At 39.3% G+C, this 17,910-nt stretch overlaps 1 protein-coding gene and 1 long non-coding RNA gene across 4 annotated transcripts in view; both read left to right on the top strand.

Moving 5' to 3' along the window:
* The window catches only part of LOC137637994 (uncharacterized), a 10,390-nt gene extending 5,476 nt beyond the window's left edge, over window positions 1–4,914 (top strand). The window contains exons 4-8 of the mRNA XM_068370087.1: window positions 20–163; window positions 468–668; window positions 2,080–2,241; window positions 3,886–4,059; window positions 4,582–4,914. Coding sequence (XP_068226188.1) covers window positions 20–163; window positions 468–668; window positions 2,080–2,241; window positions 3,886–4,059; window positions 4,582–4,815 — 915 coding nt within the window. The 3' untranslated portion in view covers window positions 4,816–4,914. The remainder of the gene's footprint in view (window positions 1–19; window positions 164–467; window positions 669–2,079; window positions 2,242–3,885; window positions 4,060–4,581) is intronic.
* A 2,725-nt stretch (window positions 4,915–7,639) lies between these two features.
* Window positions 7,640–17,910, top strand: part of LOC137638754 (uncharacterized) — a 69,299-nt gene continuing 59,028 nt past the window's right edge. Inside the window, exon 1 of one of the 3 annotated variants that reach the window (XR_011044185.1) lies at window positions 7,640–7,940. This is a non-coding gene — a long non-coding RNA (uncharacterized lncRNA). Of the gene's footprint in view, window positions 7,941–9,269; window positions 9,430–17,910 lie in introns of those variants that run through there. The other 2 variants (XR_011044183.1, XR_011044184.1) reach the window with 2 other exon arrangements.

Below are 17,910 nucleotides of genomic sequence, written 5' to 3'. Positions count from 1 at the left end.
TCATATTCCTTTATTCTAGGAATGGAACATAGTCGAATTGGGTTGCACTAAGAAGCTTCGAGAGTCAATACACAGAAACATGGGAGTCTGCGGCCAAGATGAAAACGGTATTTACGAATTGATAGGCTTCGATATCGCTCATACGGGAAATTTCTATGAATCGGTGAGTTTTCCATTATAAGATAACTTTCTTATTCATTTTTAGGTTCTTCGACATCCCTTAATTTTGGCCTGCCAGGGTGGAACCATTTTGCTCGTTATCATGATTTCATGAAGCCTTGTGTAATTCGACTTTTCGGTACGGTTTTACATTAATTTATATCCTAATATTTTTATTGCAATTGAGTATCTCCGGTTTCTTACATTTATTACCTGAGACAAATTTGATAACGGGAACATCGCATGCATATATATAATTTATATTTTATATTGTGTATGTAGGCCTACAATAATCAGTGTTATTCCAGGTTCGAGTCTGCTTCGACCCAGTGAGTGAGACAACGTTGTTCACGCAAAACACAATTCACGGAGCCAGTGTTTCTGCTAAAGATATTGAGCCAAGTCGTCCTTCGTTCAAAACCTCTTCCGGATTTTTCACAGTCTCCATGGTGTCTGTATATTCACAGAATAAACAGCTTGAACTTATGAAGACCCTCTTGAAAGATGACGTAAGAAATAGCACCCTATGTTACTGTTAGCTTTTGTCTTTACGCTAATTGTAAAAGCACTCAATGGACTGGAGCAAGGACAGCTGATTTATTTATTGGTTTATTCAATTGTCGTAACGATATCAGTAGTCATAGCAATTCTAGCAACATTAATGAAAATATTCCTCTCATGAAAACTTAATTCATTTAGTTTAATATTTTTAACATGAAAAATAATTGTAACGTTTGATAATTTAATTAGCTATGTTTCTAACGTTGCAAAAGGTAACAGTGAATATTCAAGAACAAATTGTCGAGTTATCAGTACTGCTGAAGTTAGTGTTCTGTTAATTTTGTCGGTACTTTCAAAAACTAGTTGAACCATTGCAGTAGTGTACATGATAATTTATACAATGTTAGTATTATTTCGAGCATATTCAAGTTGTAATATTGAAAGTATCATTCATGTAAGGGATCCAGATTCAGGATGTGAAAATATCTTTGAATGACAATCCATGCTTTATCTTTGGTTATTTTAACTTTTATTGTTTTTACTGATTGAATGGAGAATTAAAACTCAAGATACAGACGACTAGCGAAATCTAACCGAGGCACTTTGCGTCAATAGTCGTAGGAGGAGATGATGATGATGATTTTTATTGATAGATGAATAATTTTAATTCCAATTGAGTCATTAAGTAAACAACTTGTCGATCTTAGTTTGTCAGTCCGTTTTGAATTGTAACAATGATTCCTAAACCTCAAGTTGATTACATTCCCGGATTTGAGAATAGAATCAATTTATCTCTTGATTTATAATATTTTTATCGATTTACGATTGTGGTTAGGTTTTATTTTTGCATACAGACACATTTAAGTATACAGTATTAACCGCTTTGGCCCTTCCAGTGTATTTTAAAATTTAACCCACGTTGCTACGTTGCTCTTTTGAGATATTTACTCTCTAACTGACTTTTTGTACGTTGGTTCTATCTACATAAACACACTCATGAATGTATGTATGTATGTATGCATGTATGTATGTATGCATGTATGTATGTATGTATGTATAAATATATATATATATATATATATATATATATATATATATATATACACACACACACACACACACACACACATATATATATATATATATATGTGTGTGTGTGTGTGTGTGTGTGTGTGTGTGATACTGTATACATATGCGTTGAGAATATTACACTATATATATATATATATATATATATATATATATATATATATATATATATATATATAGGCCTATATATATATATATATATATATATATATATATATATATATGATACTGTATGCATATGCGTTGAGAATATTACACACTAATAAAATGTCATTGTCGTAACATTTTCCCACCAATAACATAACAATGATATAGTGAACTTTCTCCTAGGCATTAGCCGAGTCCATCATCGACCCTTCCAAGGAGTTTTATTTCGCCAAAGGGCATATGTCTCCTGACGCTGACTACGCAACGGAACCTGAGCAGGACGCCACCTATTACTATATCAACGCCTTGCCGCAGTGGCAAGCCTTCAACAACGGAAATTGGAAAGTACGCACAGGGAGCACAGGCGTATTTAATTTTTTTTCCAGCGTATTAGAGAAAAAAAATCTCTTTCGGTTCATTTGGGAATTATTTCGAAAGAAATCAAGTTCTTTTATTGCAAGATTGGAACTTAGTAAGATTAATGTATGGATATTTCTATCTTGTTATCTTCTTCCTCTTGTCTTTATAGTTTATATGTGATAGATTTAATTTAATGTTGTTAATGATTTTTAAATATTCTATTTGTTATTACTTCTCTTGTAGTTTGTTTATTTCCTCTTTTCCTTTCCCCACTGGACTATTTTTCCCTGTTTCAGCCCTTGGGCATCATGCTCTTCCAACTACGGTTGTAGCATAGCTAGTAATAGTAACAACACCAACAACAACAACAGCAATAATAATAATAATAATAATAATAATAATAATAATAATAATAATAATAATAATAATAATAATAATAATAATAATAATAATAATAATAATAATAATCTGGCTTTATCTAAACAACATAACAGGAAGATACGTAAGAAAAATTTACTTTTGTTTTGACATTTCAACTGTAAACTAAATGTAATTTGGTTGTCTTTAGGAATCTGCTATATCAAAGACTACCTTATCCGTAGGTTTTGCTCTATTATTATTATTAAATGCTAAGCTACACTAGTTGGAAAAGCAGGATGCTATAAGCCCTGGGGCCCCAACAGGGAAAATAACCCAGTGAGGAAAGAAAAAAAAGAAAAATTTAATATTTTTCAAGTATAGTAACAACATTAAAATAAATATTTCATATAAAAACTATGAAAACTTTAACAAAACAAGAGGAAGAGAAACTAGATAGAAGTGTGCCCGAGTGTACTCTCAAGCAAGAGAACTCTAACTGGGTGATAATGTTCTAACAACCTTGTTAACGATTTTAACGGCCGGTTCCATTTCGCACTAAAAATCTATTGCCTTAGGACTGGTTTGTATAGATAGGAAAAATACATATTATTTTCTAACTTTGTCAAATTTCCACGATTTTAGGGGAACCGATATTTTTCTGCAAACATGAATCTCTCTCTCTCTCTCTCTCTCTCTCTCTCTCTCTCTCTCTCTCTCTCTCTCTCTCTCTCTCTCTCTCTCTCTCTCTCCCATATGCAAATTTTCCAAAATACTGCAAACTCCTGGGCTGTGTTTTCCCTCACCTCATACCTCACTTTCATGATACTTACTATCTAAGGATTTCTAAGCTGAGCCCTTGTCCATTTTAGTTTCCCATTCATGAAATATTCCTTAAGGCATTGTTAGTGTAACCCAGGCTGTGCTGTGTGGGCAATAGATAAAGTTTTTTTTTTTCTTTTTCTTATTTTTTTTTGGGGGGGGGAGGGGGCACCAAGCAGTCCTTTGGCCCCTAACAGGCATTTTAGCCTTCTATTTTACCTCCAATCCCCCATCTCTCTATTCATCTTGGTGTCTAACACCCATTAAATTTTACTTGATATTGCAACTATCGGATCTTCCCCACCCCCACGAGTTCCAGATCAGCGATCAACGACCTCCCGCCCCCAACATTAGACCATTGCACCCAAACTCCAAACTGACAAACTCATCCTCCATGAGTAAACACTTATAGTATATGTTGACAATCAATTAATCTCATCACCCACTCAGCGTCTGGAATATGGTGTCCGTGACCTGGCCGAGAAGCTTGGTACCGTCTTAACCATCTACAGCGGTGGCTGGGGAATTCTAGAGCTTGATGACGTCAATGGAAATCCTGTGGAAATCTACCTGGGTCTTTCCGAGGGTAAAAAGGTGGTGCCAGCTCCTGCACTGACGTGGAAGGTTAGTCAGTTCTTGATTTTGTTATTTCCGTTTACAAGTGTTGTAGTTTTCAAAAGAATTGAATGCGAAGAAAACCTATCCGAACATGCAAATAAAATTATGCCTTGTCGCTCTCGAGTAAGCATTTACCGCTCTAATATGACATCTTATGTTTCACAACTTAGAGCCACCACTTAAAACTCTGATACTTTATCCTTTACACTAGCAAAGAAGATCACAAATAAAGTCTTGATTTTAAATGACAAAGAACGTCACCACGTAAAACTCTGATACTTTATCATTTACGCTAGCAAAGATCACAAATAAAGTCTTGATTTTAAATGATAAAGAACGTCACCACGTAAAACTCTGATACTTTATCTTTTACAATAGCAAAGATCACAAATAAAGTCTTGATTTTAAATGATAAAGAACTTCACCACGTAAAACTCTGATCCTCTATCATTTACAATAGCAAAGAACGCAAATAAGATCTTAATTTTGATTGACCAAGAACGTTCAACTTTTCCTATATTCACCTAGGTCATATTTGAGGAAGTAACGAACCGAGCAGTCGCCGTCGTTGGCATAAACAACCCTCACATTACCGAGGCACCTGAACTACTTTGCCAAGACTTATGCTCTAGCCTGGCTTGGCTAGACTTTGATTTCGGTGACCTAGGCCACGGGTATACCTACTGTTGCACAGTTGCCGATCTAAGGGCTGCAATTCCTAATGTTCCAGACTTGGGAGATGTAGATCTCCTTGACCAGTAATTGGGCTGTTGGTTTTCAAAGAGAGACAGCGGGAATTGGAATTTTGTTTTAAATCTAATATAATATCACGCTTTGGGAGTAAATAAAATATCAATTGTTTTTCAATTATTGAACGGTTTTATCATTTTAATATTCGTTTGCTACATAACGAAGTATGCACTCACAAAAAAAGATCCATTTTCCATCTTTGAATAATCGAACTGAATGTTATCTTTTAGTGGAAAGGTAAAATAAACCACCAGATGAAAATATTACTAGCAATCAACTTATTTTTTAAGGGTCCACTTTCTATGTTGATAAATATATTCCTCATATCCTAGTCTTTTATTTGATTTCAAATCAAGTATAACTACCATAAATAATAAAGATTAAGAATTCTACCTAGTGATGCAAGTTTTTATGTTCTGGAATGAAATTATCTTTCATTACCCGAATGAAAAAATATATATGAATATATATTATCTGTCCAAGTGAACCGTGTTGTGAGAAAAAGCGTCAAAGTAATCGTTACATAACAGATAATAGATTGTCTCATTTTCAATAAAAGGTGAAAGCAAATATCAAAATACCCTATTATTATTATTATTATTATTATTATTATTATTATTATTACTAGCTAGGCTACAACCCTAGTTGGAAAAGCAAGATGCTATGATCCCAAGAGCTCCAACGGGGGAAATGCTACATATTTATTCAAACCACCTAAACCAATTATCACAGATCTTTTCAAATGACTTAATACTATGTTGTGACATTGGATGTTATATGTACACAAAATTAATTCAAAATAAAGAAAGCAGGGCAGCGAGAGGCGTTTAACCTCTTATGACAGAGATATTTTACAGTTATTGATATACATAAAGATCAGAGACAGCTTTGGTTAATAATTGTTTATATTTCAACAACAAATCACAAGTAAAGACCCATTAAACCTAATGACATTCGAACGATCTCAATTCTTAATAGATCTTTTTAATTCACAATCTCAGTACTCTTACACAATTCGCTATGAATTATTGCTTTCAAAAGATTGTTAATTAAAATTTTATTGAGTTACTTCTTTCAAAGTCAAACAAGCGAGAGGACGAGCCACAAATATCAATTACGGTACATGAAGGATATTAGACAAATGTATGTTAAGAATAAAACCACGGTGTTGTTACTTTGAAATCTCGGGTATAACGTGAGCCCGACGTCGACGATGGCACGAGATCATAGCTCGTGCTCGACATGGTGACACCTCTCACCCTGCTTCCAACCAAGAGTGAGGTTTTATGACACCCATCTGTATGGGGCTAAGGTGTTTCCTCCAGGAGATAGGTGGTAGTCGTCACCGCATGACATCTGGAATTTGGGTTGCCCATCATTAAAACCTTCAGTCGAAATACCTTCTGCCTCCTTGCTTGTTGATATAGGCCACTACAATGGTTTTTGCTCATCCACACTACTAACTGTCTCCTTAAACATTCTTGGAATGCTTGCAAACCTAGGAAGGCTGCTTGCATCTTTAGGGCATTGATGTGCCCACACGCCGAGATGAAGTTCCATGCCCATCGAAGTACTGCCGAAGTCAGGCTCTCTCTCTCTCTCTCTCTCATATCTTAACCCCCTCTCTCTCCTCATAACCCCTTCTATCCTCAACCCCCCCGTCTCTCTCTCTCTCTCTCTCTCTCTCTCTCTCTCTCTCTCTCTCTCTCTTAACCCCCTCTCTCTCCTCATAACCCCTTCTATCCTCAAACCCCCCCCCCTCTCTCTCTCTCTCTCTCTCTCTCTCTCTCTCTCTCTCATATCTTAACCCCCTCTCTCTCCTCATAACCCCTTCTATCCCCAATCCCCCCTCTCTCTCTCTCTCTCTCATATCTTAACCCCTTCTCTTTTCAACCATGCCCCCCTCTCTCTCTCATATCTTAACCCCCTCCCTCTCCTCAACCCCCCCCTCTCTCTCTCTCTCTCTCTCTCATATCTTAACCCCCTATCTCTCATATCTTAATTCCTCGCTCATATCTTAACCCCTCTCTCCCCATAATCCCTCTCTCTCTCATATCTTAACCCCCCCTCTCTCTCCTCATAATCCCCCCTCTCCTCAACCCCCCCTCTCTCTCACATCTTAACCCCCTATCTCATATCTTAATCCCTCTCTCATCTTAACCTCTCTCTCTCTCTCTCTCATATATTAACCCCCTCTCTCATATCTTAACCCCCCTCTCTCTCTCACATCTTACCCCCCCCTCTCTCGCATATCTTAACCCCCTCTCTCTTATATCTCAATTCCTCTCTCATGTCTTAACCCCCTCTCTCTCGCCTTATAACCCCCTCCTCTCTCTCTCATATCTTAACCCCTCTCTCTCTCTCTCTCTCCTCATAACCCCGCATCTCTCTCTCTCCTCATAACCCCGCATCTCTCTCTCTCCTCATAACCCCGCATCTCTCTCTCTCTCTCTCTCCTTCCTCATAACCCCGCATCTCTCTCTCTCTCCTCATAAAACCGCATCTCTCTCTCTCCTCATAACCCCGCATCTCTCTCTCTCTCTCTTTCTCTCCACAACCCCCCCCCCTCTCTCTCCACATAACCCCCCTCTCTCTCCTCATAACCTCTCTCTCTCTCCCTCTCCTTAACCCCCTCTCAACCCCGTATCTCTCTCTCTCTCATCTTAACCCCCCTCTCCCCTTAATCCCCCCCTCTCTCTCTCTCTGTTTGTCAAATTCGGTTTGGCAAGCACATGTTTGAACTAATGTTTGAACGCGTGTACGGGGCATTTGGTTGTCAAACCAAGACATATATTTGTGAAATTCAGTCGTGTAGTGGCCTGATAAGGCCGAGGGAAAATTACAACTGGAAACATGATTTTCAAAGCATTTTTATTTGTAAATTTATTATAAAAATGCCATCGCTAGATACAATTTTCTTTAGATTGTACTTCGTTATTCTCTAAATATCCAACAATGGACAGACGGTCGTCGCCTCATTGTCTATGACGTAGCCCAACTATCGGAAAGTTCATTTGTCTCTCGACCAGTCGGGCACGAATGGTTTTCTGTATATTTGCTCGAGGACACCTGGAAGCCGGATCACTTGTTTGTTCTTAACGTGAAAATAGGAAGTCTGGGCAAGCAATAAATACATCGTAAGTGTTCGTCTGACGTATTTAGGAAAATTGACTTTATCGTGCAATAGTTCATTTTAAATTATTATAGTAGCTTCGTGTGCAAATTACCGCCGGTAATGTTTTGTGAAACAAATATTAATAAATAATATACATGACATCTTATGTCAATTTCAATTCTTTTGGACCAGGCAACTTACATCGAAGGTATGATCCAGTTGTAAGACTTTTATAAATTTCATTATTTTGATGATTTATGGAAGGAATTTGCTAAATTTCTGTTCGTGATAGATGGTAGTGTTGTTTATATAGCATTTGGTAATTATCGGCATTAACGACCGATGTCAGGGTGCTAGGAACCTACAAATCAATCTTAGTAATTGAATATCCATTTTGACTGATCAAACTACGAAGGTTAGCGGTATGCGCTTTGCAAAGGAGGATTGTATGAATCACGTTTTATGATGAGTGAATATACAAATATTCTCTGGGTTTGTAACCATTGAAGAGTTAGTGAAGAGCTTGTTGTTACAATGAGGTTAATTTTAGTGTCATGTTGCGGCCTTGCGGGCAGAGCAATCTCGATGAATGATGATCCTTTTGTCGAGATACATTGGGTTTCCGGGTGGCATATGCAAATGTGTATTTTTATATATCATTTTGACATTTCTTAATCGTATTGCTGCTTTTTGTGACATCTGGATTCTGGAGTGAAGCTTCACCGTAAATGTGGTCTCGTGCGGCTCAGAGTCAATATCTGTATTGACTCTGATCTACGATTTAAGTTTAATATTTATTCCTGTTTTATTTATTTGTAAATTATATCCTGGTCGCAGTTTTATTTGAACGAATTTCGTGTTGCAAGCTTAATGGTATGTATTTTTGGTATTGATGGGTGGGACGTAAAGCTGGTTTTAGTTATCCTATTTTATATTAGTTGATTATTCAGTTACACCGAATCAAGAATAAGTTAGACGAGCATATCGCTATTCTTATGTTTTCCCATGGTGAACTTGTCACCTTTCGTATCAAGAGTACGAAAGTCTTCCAAATGCATTCAAGTGAATTTCGTTTTGCTGATTCGCCGCTAAAATGACTTCTGGTCACAGTTCATTTGCTTTGAGGTACCTGGAAAAATACTTCACGAGGCACCGTTGCAAAGGCTATGCCTCACCCCAGAACCTAGACCTGGAACTGTGAACAGACAATCCGTCATTCTGTTTATTTCGAGAAGTGTGTTTGAGCCTTGAGGGACGGGAAAAAAACTCTAGTGTAAGAAGGAAATATAGGGTTACAAAATGGCGGTCTGCTGGACTGGGGTTCGAGATTTGCTCTTGTCTGCAACTTCACCATCCTAAGTTGGGAGGCCTGGGAGCTGTTAGCCTGTGTTGTCAAAAGCATTGATTTCCTAGCCCTAGCTTGATGGAGGGGGTATTAGACCTTGGCCACGCTTGGGTTGATCATAGCCTAGACTAGACTTTCCCCTGCCATTCATGAATTACTTTTAAAAGTAAGGTAAATTTACAGTTTCATCCATTATGTGGAAACTAGAATAAAAATGTATTTGTTGCATCAGAAATAGTGTAGTTTCAACGAATTAAACGTTTATTTTGACTGCAAACCATCCGATTTAGAGATTTACTATGGAGTTAAAACCACAAGTTTTTCCAGAAAATCAGTTTTTGTAACCATGTTTTTATTGTTTTTGTTGCATATGTTGTAATGCAGAAATACCCTTCTTTATCCCAACAATTATGGGCGACCCCAGGTGGGAACCGGGGTTTTGGGTGGGGGAGGGGGCGTCCAATGATGTTTGCACTAATTAATGTTCCACCACCCCTCCCTCTATACCCCTACCTAGCCCTACCGGGGTGGGGGAGGCTGTGCCCCCCTGCAACCCCCCCCCTTAAGGCCACAGTGATTTTCAGGGAACTACCAAACCTAATAAATCCACCTAACCTAGCCTAGGGGCCCTGTACCCCTACGGGGGGGGGGGGGCTACGACCCCCCTTTAAGGTCACAGTGATTTTCAGGGCACTACCAAACCTAATAAACCCACCTAACCTAGCCTAGGGGCCCTGTACCCCTACCGGGGGCGGGCGCCCCCCCTGCGACCCCCCCCCCTTAAGGTCACAGCGATTTTCAGGGCACTACCGAACCTAATAAACCCACCTAACCTAGCCTAGGGGCCCTGTATCCCTACCGGTGGGAGGGGCTCCGCCCCCCCTGCGACCCCCCCCCTTTACCCCGGGCTAAATTTTAATATATTTTGTTAAGTCACTTCTTACCTTAAATTGAACCTGACGATGATGATGTGGAAGGCTGTGGTTGACCCTCTTCTGAATCATCAATAGCTACTGGAACCCGTTGTGCCTCAGATTGTGGAGGATACAGTTTGCTGGCCGTGATAAAAAAAATGATGGAGCAGCTCCTCCTCAGGGTATTTGTGTATAAAAATAAAACGTGACAAATACTGCCTGAAGTATTCACAACGGTTACCAGGCCGTTGTATCCATTCCTTCAGCTCCCGCCAAAGACGTTCAATGTTTTGGGTATGGGTGTCGGGGTTTGAAGGATCCACAAAATTTTCAGAATGGTTTACAGTACGGTGATCGTATCCAAGAGACTGCAGAGAATTATAAGCCCGCCACTTATCACTAACAACAATGCTGCCCCGTTTAATGTACTTCTCAATTAAAGGGATGAGGGTAGCTGCATCACGCTTCTGTGGTAATGGGTCAATTAAAGGCACAATAAAAGTTTTTTTGGACTGCCTCTCAATACCCCCCAACACCCATTTGTCACTCGGAGGCCTTCCACGGTCATACTTCCGTTTTCCAAAATGAGATTCGTCAATCTCAACGAGTACACCTTCACCACCAATAGCCTCTTGGTTATCAAAACTAAATTCAGTCACTTCTGAACAAAAGCTTCTCCAGTCTACACTAGTAGAAGGAGATATACTGAGGCCCTTAATTACAAAATGGTGGTCCCAACACTTATGCAACCAGTGATTGACAAATAAAATTAATTTCCACGGGGGAAGGTGGGACCCGTGAAGAAAAGTTCCCTTATAGTCACTAACACTATAATTGCACAAACGCCTTTTCTTTGTTTTAGGTATTTTCACTAATTTTGTACAATACCACACATGTCTATCTTCACGGAAAAGTAAAGGCGAATCACATTTAGCACACGAAACACTTGTAGGTAACACTAAATGCTCTCGAAGAAACCGATTCACAATGTCGGGTACCATTATAATTACCATGAAATCGGCCGATCACTTCAAAATAAGAATAACGACATATATCGCACACCTGCACCGGAGGATCCATGACAGTTAAGTAACGAGAAAACTTAACCGGCAGGTTTCCAACCCCAAAACAAACGACAATCAGGAGTTTTTCCCATAATGAAATAGGAAAAAAAAACAAAATACTATCGATTACAATGTTATATTGCACGAAAAACAGATCCTTGAAACAAGAATAAGAGACAAAATGAATCGTCCAGTAATAACCCTTGAAAAGATCCCAGTAGTATTTTGATTGGAGGAGCGACATTAGTGGGAGGAGCAAATGCGCATTCAAGCAAATATTGTCACATTACGCAATGGAGAGGAGCCAAGTAGGATGAAAACAGATATACAAACTAACAAGAGGTACCTTGCGTGGCCCTGGAAAGATATACACTAAACTTAGAAAAAGTCAAGACCTTCAATACCTGAAATAGTTTTTTCTCCGTAAGTATGCATTAGCGACAATAATGTATTGAGAGGAAGTATTTGGTTATCACGTGCTGTACTAGGGAAACATATTATTATAATACATTTCCCATAATGGATGAAACTAATAATACCAAAAGGAAATATCTAGGAGAAGGCCGCACCCGTTTTTCAAGTATTAACGACGAAAAACGGCAAAAAACAACCAGATTATTGTTGCACATCTCATAGAAACATGAGGAAATGAATAAAAAATAAACTAAGACTTAACTCTTACACATAAAATGTAAGCATAAACCTACTACTACAATTATGGGGGACCCCAGTGGGAAGCGGGGTTTTTGGGTGGGGGGAGGAGGAGAAAAATGATTTTTCAGGGCACTACCGAACCTAATACAACCACCTACCCTACCCTGGGGGCCCTGTACCACTACCTAGGCCTACCGGGGGGGGGGGGGAGAGCCCCCTGTGACCCCCCCTTAAGGCCACAGGGATTTTCAGGGCACCACCGAACCTAACACACCCACCTAACCTACCCTAGGGGCCCTGTACCCCTACCTAGGCCTACCAGGGGGGCTTCGCCCCTCCTGCGACCACCCCTTACGGCCACTTCCTAACACATCCATCAAACCAATTCCAAAGTGATGGTACTGCTGTATACATCGTTATACTATCACCATTATAATATACTCTGTAAATCAATGAAGCTTACCTTAAACTGTTGGTTGGTAAAGATGTGCTGCTGCTTTGAGGAAAACGTGAAGCCGTTGCGATGGTTCCCTGACATGCAACTTGAAGTAGGAAGTGGCCAGGTACCCGACGAAGTGTTTTTTCTTCCTGCCATATTTCGGCACTAAATTCTTCACGTCCCGCCACTTCCTCTCCACAGTATTGGTATGAGCCTGTGTCTGGGGATCAACAAAGTGAAGGCTGTGGTTAACAATCAAATGCTTAAAACCTTCCTCTGCCAGACAGTTATAAGCTCGCCAACAGTCCAAAATTATGGTTGTGCCTGGCTCGATCCTCTCCTTAATCAGCGAGAGCAGGGTGTGATCCCGGGTTTCCATGGGGACCAGAAAAAACTCGTGATTCGCGGCAAATACCACCAAATACCCACTGGCCGTCTATTACTCGGCCAACATTATATTTCCGTTTGCTGAATTTGGACTCGTCAATTTCTACTGTACAATTGTGGCCGCCAATTTTCTTGCTGCGCCGAAATACCCAATTAATTACAACTTCCCTGCAAAATGAAGACCAATCGCATACAGTACCTTTATTTAATTTCAATTCAGAAATGGCCACTTCGTAGCAAAACCAGTTTTGAACCCACAAAACTATAAATTTTAAATTAGTTTCAATGTCCAGTTTTCCTTTTGAAAACCAGGTACCCACAAACACTGACACTTTATATGAACAACGCTTACGTCTACATCCTTTCGTAATGTAAGACTTATCACACCTTAAACTATGTTTCTTGTAATCAACCCTACACACTTCGTGACAATGCGAACAATTTTTATATTGCAAAATTAAATTGTGTGTCTGGCACAAATCCACAAGTTTTTCGATTTTCCCCGAATAGGCTGAAACAAATTCACCGTAACTTAAAAAACAGTTGGCATAAGAAATGGGAATTTCAATTTCTTGTGCAATATCAGATGACGTGCTTGCTACGGCCTCCATGTCTAGGAACGAAATAAAATGGCTGGGTAAGAAAATGTATTGTCGCACTGTGATGGGTAAGAAAATGTATTGTCGCACTGTGATTGGCCAAACGTTAAGACGTCATTGGGAAAGAAAATGTATTGTCGCACTGTGATTGGCCAAACGTGAAGACGTCATAGTGGACTAGTTTGTCTGCGGATTATAGTGGTTACAGGGCTCATTTGAGCAAAAATAAGACAGTCAACAATAACAGACTTAGAAAAATCTGGGAGGAAGACAAGAGTAGCGCGAGTTTGATCGTCGATATTTCGACTATTATTGATTTTCACTAAATTATCTCACTGGTATACCATTATATACATACATTCCTACATATTTTAGTAAAAATAAATTAAATATCAGTGATATCTTCATGCGGCCTTTTAAACCTTTGAAAAGTGCTTGGGAGGTTGCATGTAAGCCTATAGTGTGCCGGGTTAGTATGTGGCTTACCTTTTTTATTCTGGTTTGGTATGTGGCCTTCCTGGCTTGTTAGGTCAGGTTAGGTCACACACTAAAACGTATAGAATTTCGTAGGCCATATTCAAAAGGTAGGCCTCATACTAGACTGGCACCGCCTGTAGGCCTACCATCGAATATACCTGGATTAAAAAAGGGGTAAAGTTTTACTGTATTACATGTTCTAATTTTGAACAGAAAATAAATATATTCCTGTAGTAAATAACGTGGTTTGACCGTATTTGATCTTCATTTCAACCGCAAACAAACAGATCAACCAGTTCGACTAACTTTTAAGTAGCCGAACTGGTTGCTGTTATTAGAGATGAAATCAAGATGAAAACCAGTTAAATCACATTATTTTCTACAGAAAAACATTTTTGGTAGAGTTTTACTGTATTACAGATTCTGATTTCGAACTGAAAATATGTTTTCCTGTAGTAATTAATGTGATTTGACCGAATTTGACCTTCATTTCAACCGCAAACCAACAGAACAACCAATTCGATTAACTGTAAGTAGCCGAACTGATTGCTGTTATTACGGATGAAATGAAGGTGAAAACCGATTAAATCACATAAGTTCCACAGGAAAATATATTTTCTGTTAAAATGTTTAAATGTAATTTCTATTATATATATTTTGTTAAAATGCTTAAATATAATAACTTGTTCAAATTTCGTGTCACTTCACTCACGTATGTACTAAGAACGGTAACATTAGCAACGTTTCCAATGATACACAGCGTTACCAACGTTACGGTGGCATTGCTAATGTTAGCAATGCTACGGTAATATTATCAAGTGTATTTTAAAGAATTTTTCTATATACCTTTACACAATATATGAAAAAGTACAAAAAGGGTACAGAACCTAACAAACCCCCCTAACCTATCCTAGAAGTTCCCAGGTCACAAACCCAATATAATGCCCTTGGTTATATATATCATGTTAAGCCGTATCACTTCACTCACGTTACGATAACATTATATATAATGGTTCTTGTTCCGCCATTAGCTCACTTCGCTCGCATGAAAATAAAACATCAACCTCGTATGCACTGGCAAGCGGTAATGTTGAGCTTCACACTCTAACAAAACATAGTAAAACTAACACATTAAAGTTAAAGAAATTAATGAATTTTATGACCGTGACGACGTAACTTGTGGGTCACGGGGGGGTTGTGACTGAGTTTGTGGCGTCTTAACTGCTTTGCCTTAGTTTAGCACTGCACTTGGAACACTGTAAAAGTTGGTATATTACATTACGAGATTTAAGAAAATTATCAACATAGGAGTTCACCTAAATACTTTCAAGTATGGATTTCTGAAGTTGTTACAGTTTTTAAAACTTTGATCGTAAAATTCACAAAATGACGCCGCTTGAACTAAGAAAGACCTGACTTGGGCTAAAGGTTTCCACAGAAGAGGGTTTGTTGGAAGAGGGGGGGGGGGGTTTAGGGAAATATTAACCCCCTGTGCAAACTATCTATATGTATGGGCTCGTGAATGGTTAACGGAAAAGCAACAGAGTCTAGAGAGTAAACATGAATGTACCAGAATGGGAAACTTGTCCAGAGCAAGTATTTATGTGAAATCTTGGGGTGACAAGGTAATAAAATGTATAAAAGTAAAATAGAAAGATAAAATGGGAGTGTATGATAAATAATATTTGTTGGGTATATAAAATGAGGTGATTTTATAAGGTATCTGATAATAAAACGAGTAATAATGGTGTTTAACGTAATATGTATACGAAGGCATTACATAACTGATCAAGTAATAGACTTGAACAGAGCTGGTGGAAAAGACGAAGTTACATTTCATGATTAGAGAAGAAAAAATCCTATTGGTGGAGGAAGTATCTGTGCAGGGAGGCAGGATTTTTGCGCAGAAGGTCGAAACCTGCTATGTACAGTACAAACGAACGAACGGGAGCGACTACAACCGGCAAGTAGAATGAGAAAAATCAATTGAAAAACACTGCTAATGTTGGCATGTTAGGCTAACATTTGATCTACATCACATGTTGGCAGGTCTGGTTACCGTATTTTTTCATGAGACATAGCTTTTGCAACGGCGCCTCCAAAGTTTATCCAGTTATACTGTTTTGTCTTTTCCTCAGTTTATTATACATCCAAGAATGTAATGTATAGAGAAGAAAAAGCTTGTTTTACGTTTATATATCGTTTCCCCACCCAAAACCCCAAGTTCCCATTGGGGGTCCCCCATTATCGTAGGATATAGATATATATATATTTCTTAAACTATTTATTTGCGACGGGAATGAGTGTCGATTTCGAAAAGCGTAATTTTTTCTATAAGAAAAAGTAGCTTTCCTAGGTTACATTGCCCTTTAATACAGTAAAGTAATTCCATATTTTATGTTAAAATGTTTAGATGTATGTCCTGTTATATATTTTGTTAAAATTTTTAAATTCCGTGTCACTTCACTCATCAATAACGTATGTATTGTGAATGCTAACATAAGCAATGTTACACTGCCATTGCTACCGTTAGCAATGTTACACTGCCTGTGCTACCGTTAGCAATGTTACACTCCCAGTGCTACCGTTAGCAATGTTACACTCCCAGTGCTACCGTTAGCAATGTTACACTCCCAGTGCTACCGTTAGCAATGTTACACTGCCAGTGCTACCGTTAGCAATGTTACACTGCCAGTGCTACCGTTAGCAATGTTACACTGCCAGTGCTACCGTTAGCAATGTTACACTGCCAGTGCTACCGTTAGCAATGTTACACTGCCAGTGCTACCGTTAGCAATGTTACACTGCCAGTGCTACCGTTAGCAATGTTACACTGCCACTGCTACCGTTAGCAATGTTACACTGCCACTGCTACCGTTAGCAATGTTACACTGCCACTGCTACCGTTAGCAATGTTACACTGCCACTGCTACCGTTAGCAATGTTACACTGCCACTGCTACCGTTAGCAATGTTACACTGCCACTGCTACCGTTAGCAATGTTACACTGCCACTGCTACCGTTAGCATTGTTACACTGCCACTGCTACCGTTAGCAATGTTACACTGCCATTGCTACCGTTAGCAATGTTACCTAATATTAGCTTGTGTATTTTGAAGCATTTTTCCATAAGGGGGTTTTCGGGTTACGCCGGTCACGACTTGCGCTGTTTTGTGGTTACGAACGCTTCCCCATAAAAATATAAAAAATATTAAGAGTCGTTCCGTCTTACAGCGTTAGGGTCGTAAGCGACGTAAACAGTTGCGAACTAATTTCTAGCGCGCAGCGGATGAATACGCTTTGTGGTGGTTGCGGGCGAGGAAGACGGCGTCCCTCAGTTCCAGTTCTACACCATTTTGGTTGTGTTTGCCTGTGCTCTCTCTCGTTCTTTGGAACTTTTTGCCTTTCGTCATGGCTCCTAAGCGTAAGGCAGATTCTTCTGATGGTAGTGCGTCTAAGAAAAGAAAGGCTATCACTATTAAAGTGAAACTAGATATTAAGCGGTCTAAAAACGGTGAAACGCCAACGAATATTGGCAGAGTGCTTTGCCCCAGTTTCTCCAGCATCTTCTGCAGCTTCCTCTCTACAATAAACCTATCTCTCCATCCCTTGCAAGCCAACCTTAGGATTAAGGTAAGGAATTGTTCTCTTTTTTTATTTACTTTAATTCATGAGTTAAGGAATTGTTTTCTCTTTTTCTAGTACTGTACTGTTTTTGTCATTTGATACATTTTATTATAATACAATACTTTACAGTACAGTACGCATAGAGTTACACCTTGTCTTAAGAATGGATCAACGTCGTAACCTGAGGACTCCCCGTTCCCTTTACACTATATAAAAGGGTACAGAACCTAACAAACCCACCTAACCTAGAAGTTCCCAGGTCACAACCCCCGGCTGGGCCAAGCCCCCAGACCCCCTTACCAGGTCACAACCCCTTGGCTGGGGGCCAAGCCCCCAGACCCCTTCCCAGGTCACAACCCCTAACCGGGGGCAAGCCCCCGGACCCCCTTCCCAGGTCACATCCCCTAACAGAGGCAAGCCCCCAGACCCCCTTCCCAGGTCACAACCCCTAACCGGGATCAAGCCGCAGACCCCCTACCCAGGTCA

The sequence above is a fragment of the Palaemon carinicauda genome, chromosome 3, assembly GCF_036898095.1.
Source record: "Palaemon carinicauda isolate YSFRI2023 chromosome 3, ASM3689809v2, whole genome shotgun sequence".
Taxonomy (NCBI): Eukaryota; Metazoa; Arthropoda; class Malacostraca; order Decapoda; family Palaemonidae; genus Palaemon; species Palaemon carinicauda.
Note: the sequence above shows the minus strand (reverse complement) of the source record. Positions and strands in the feature narration are given on the sequence as shown.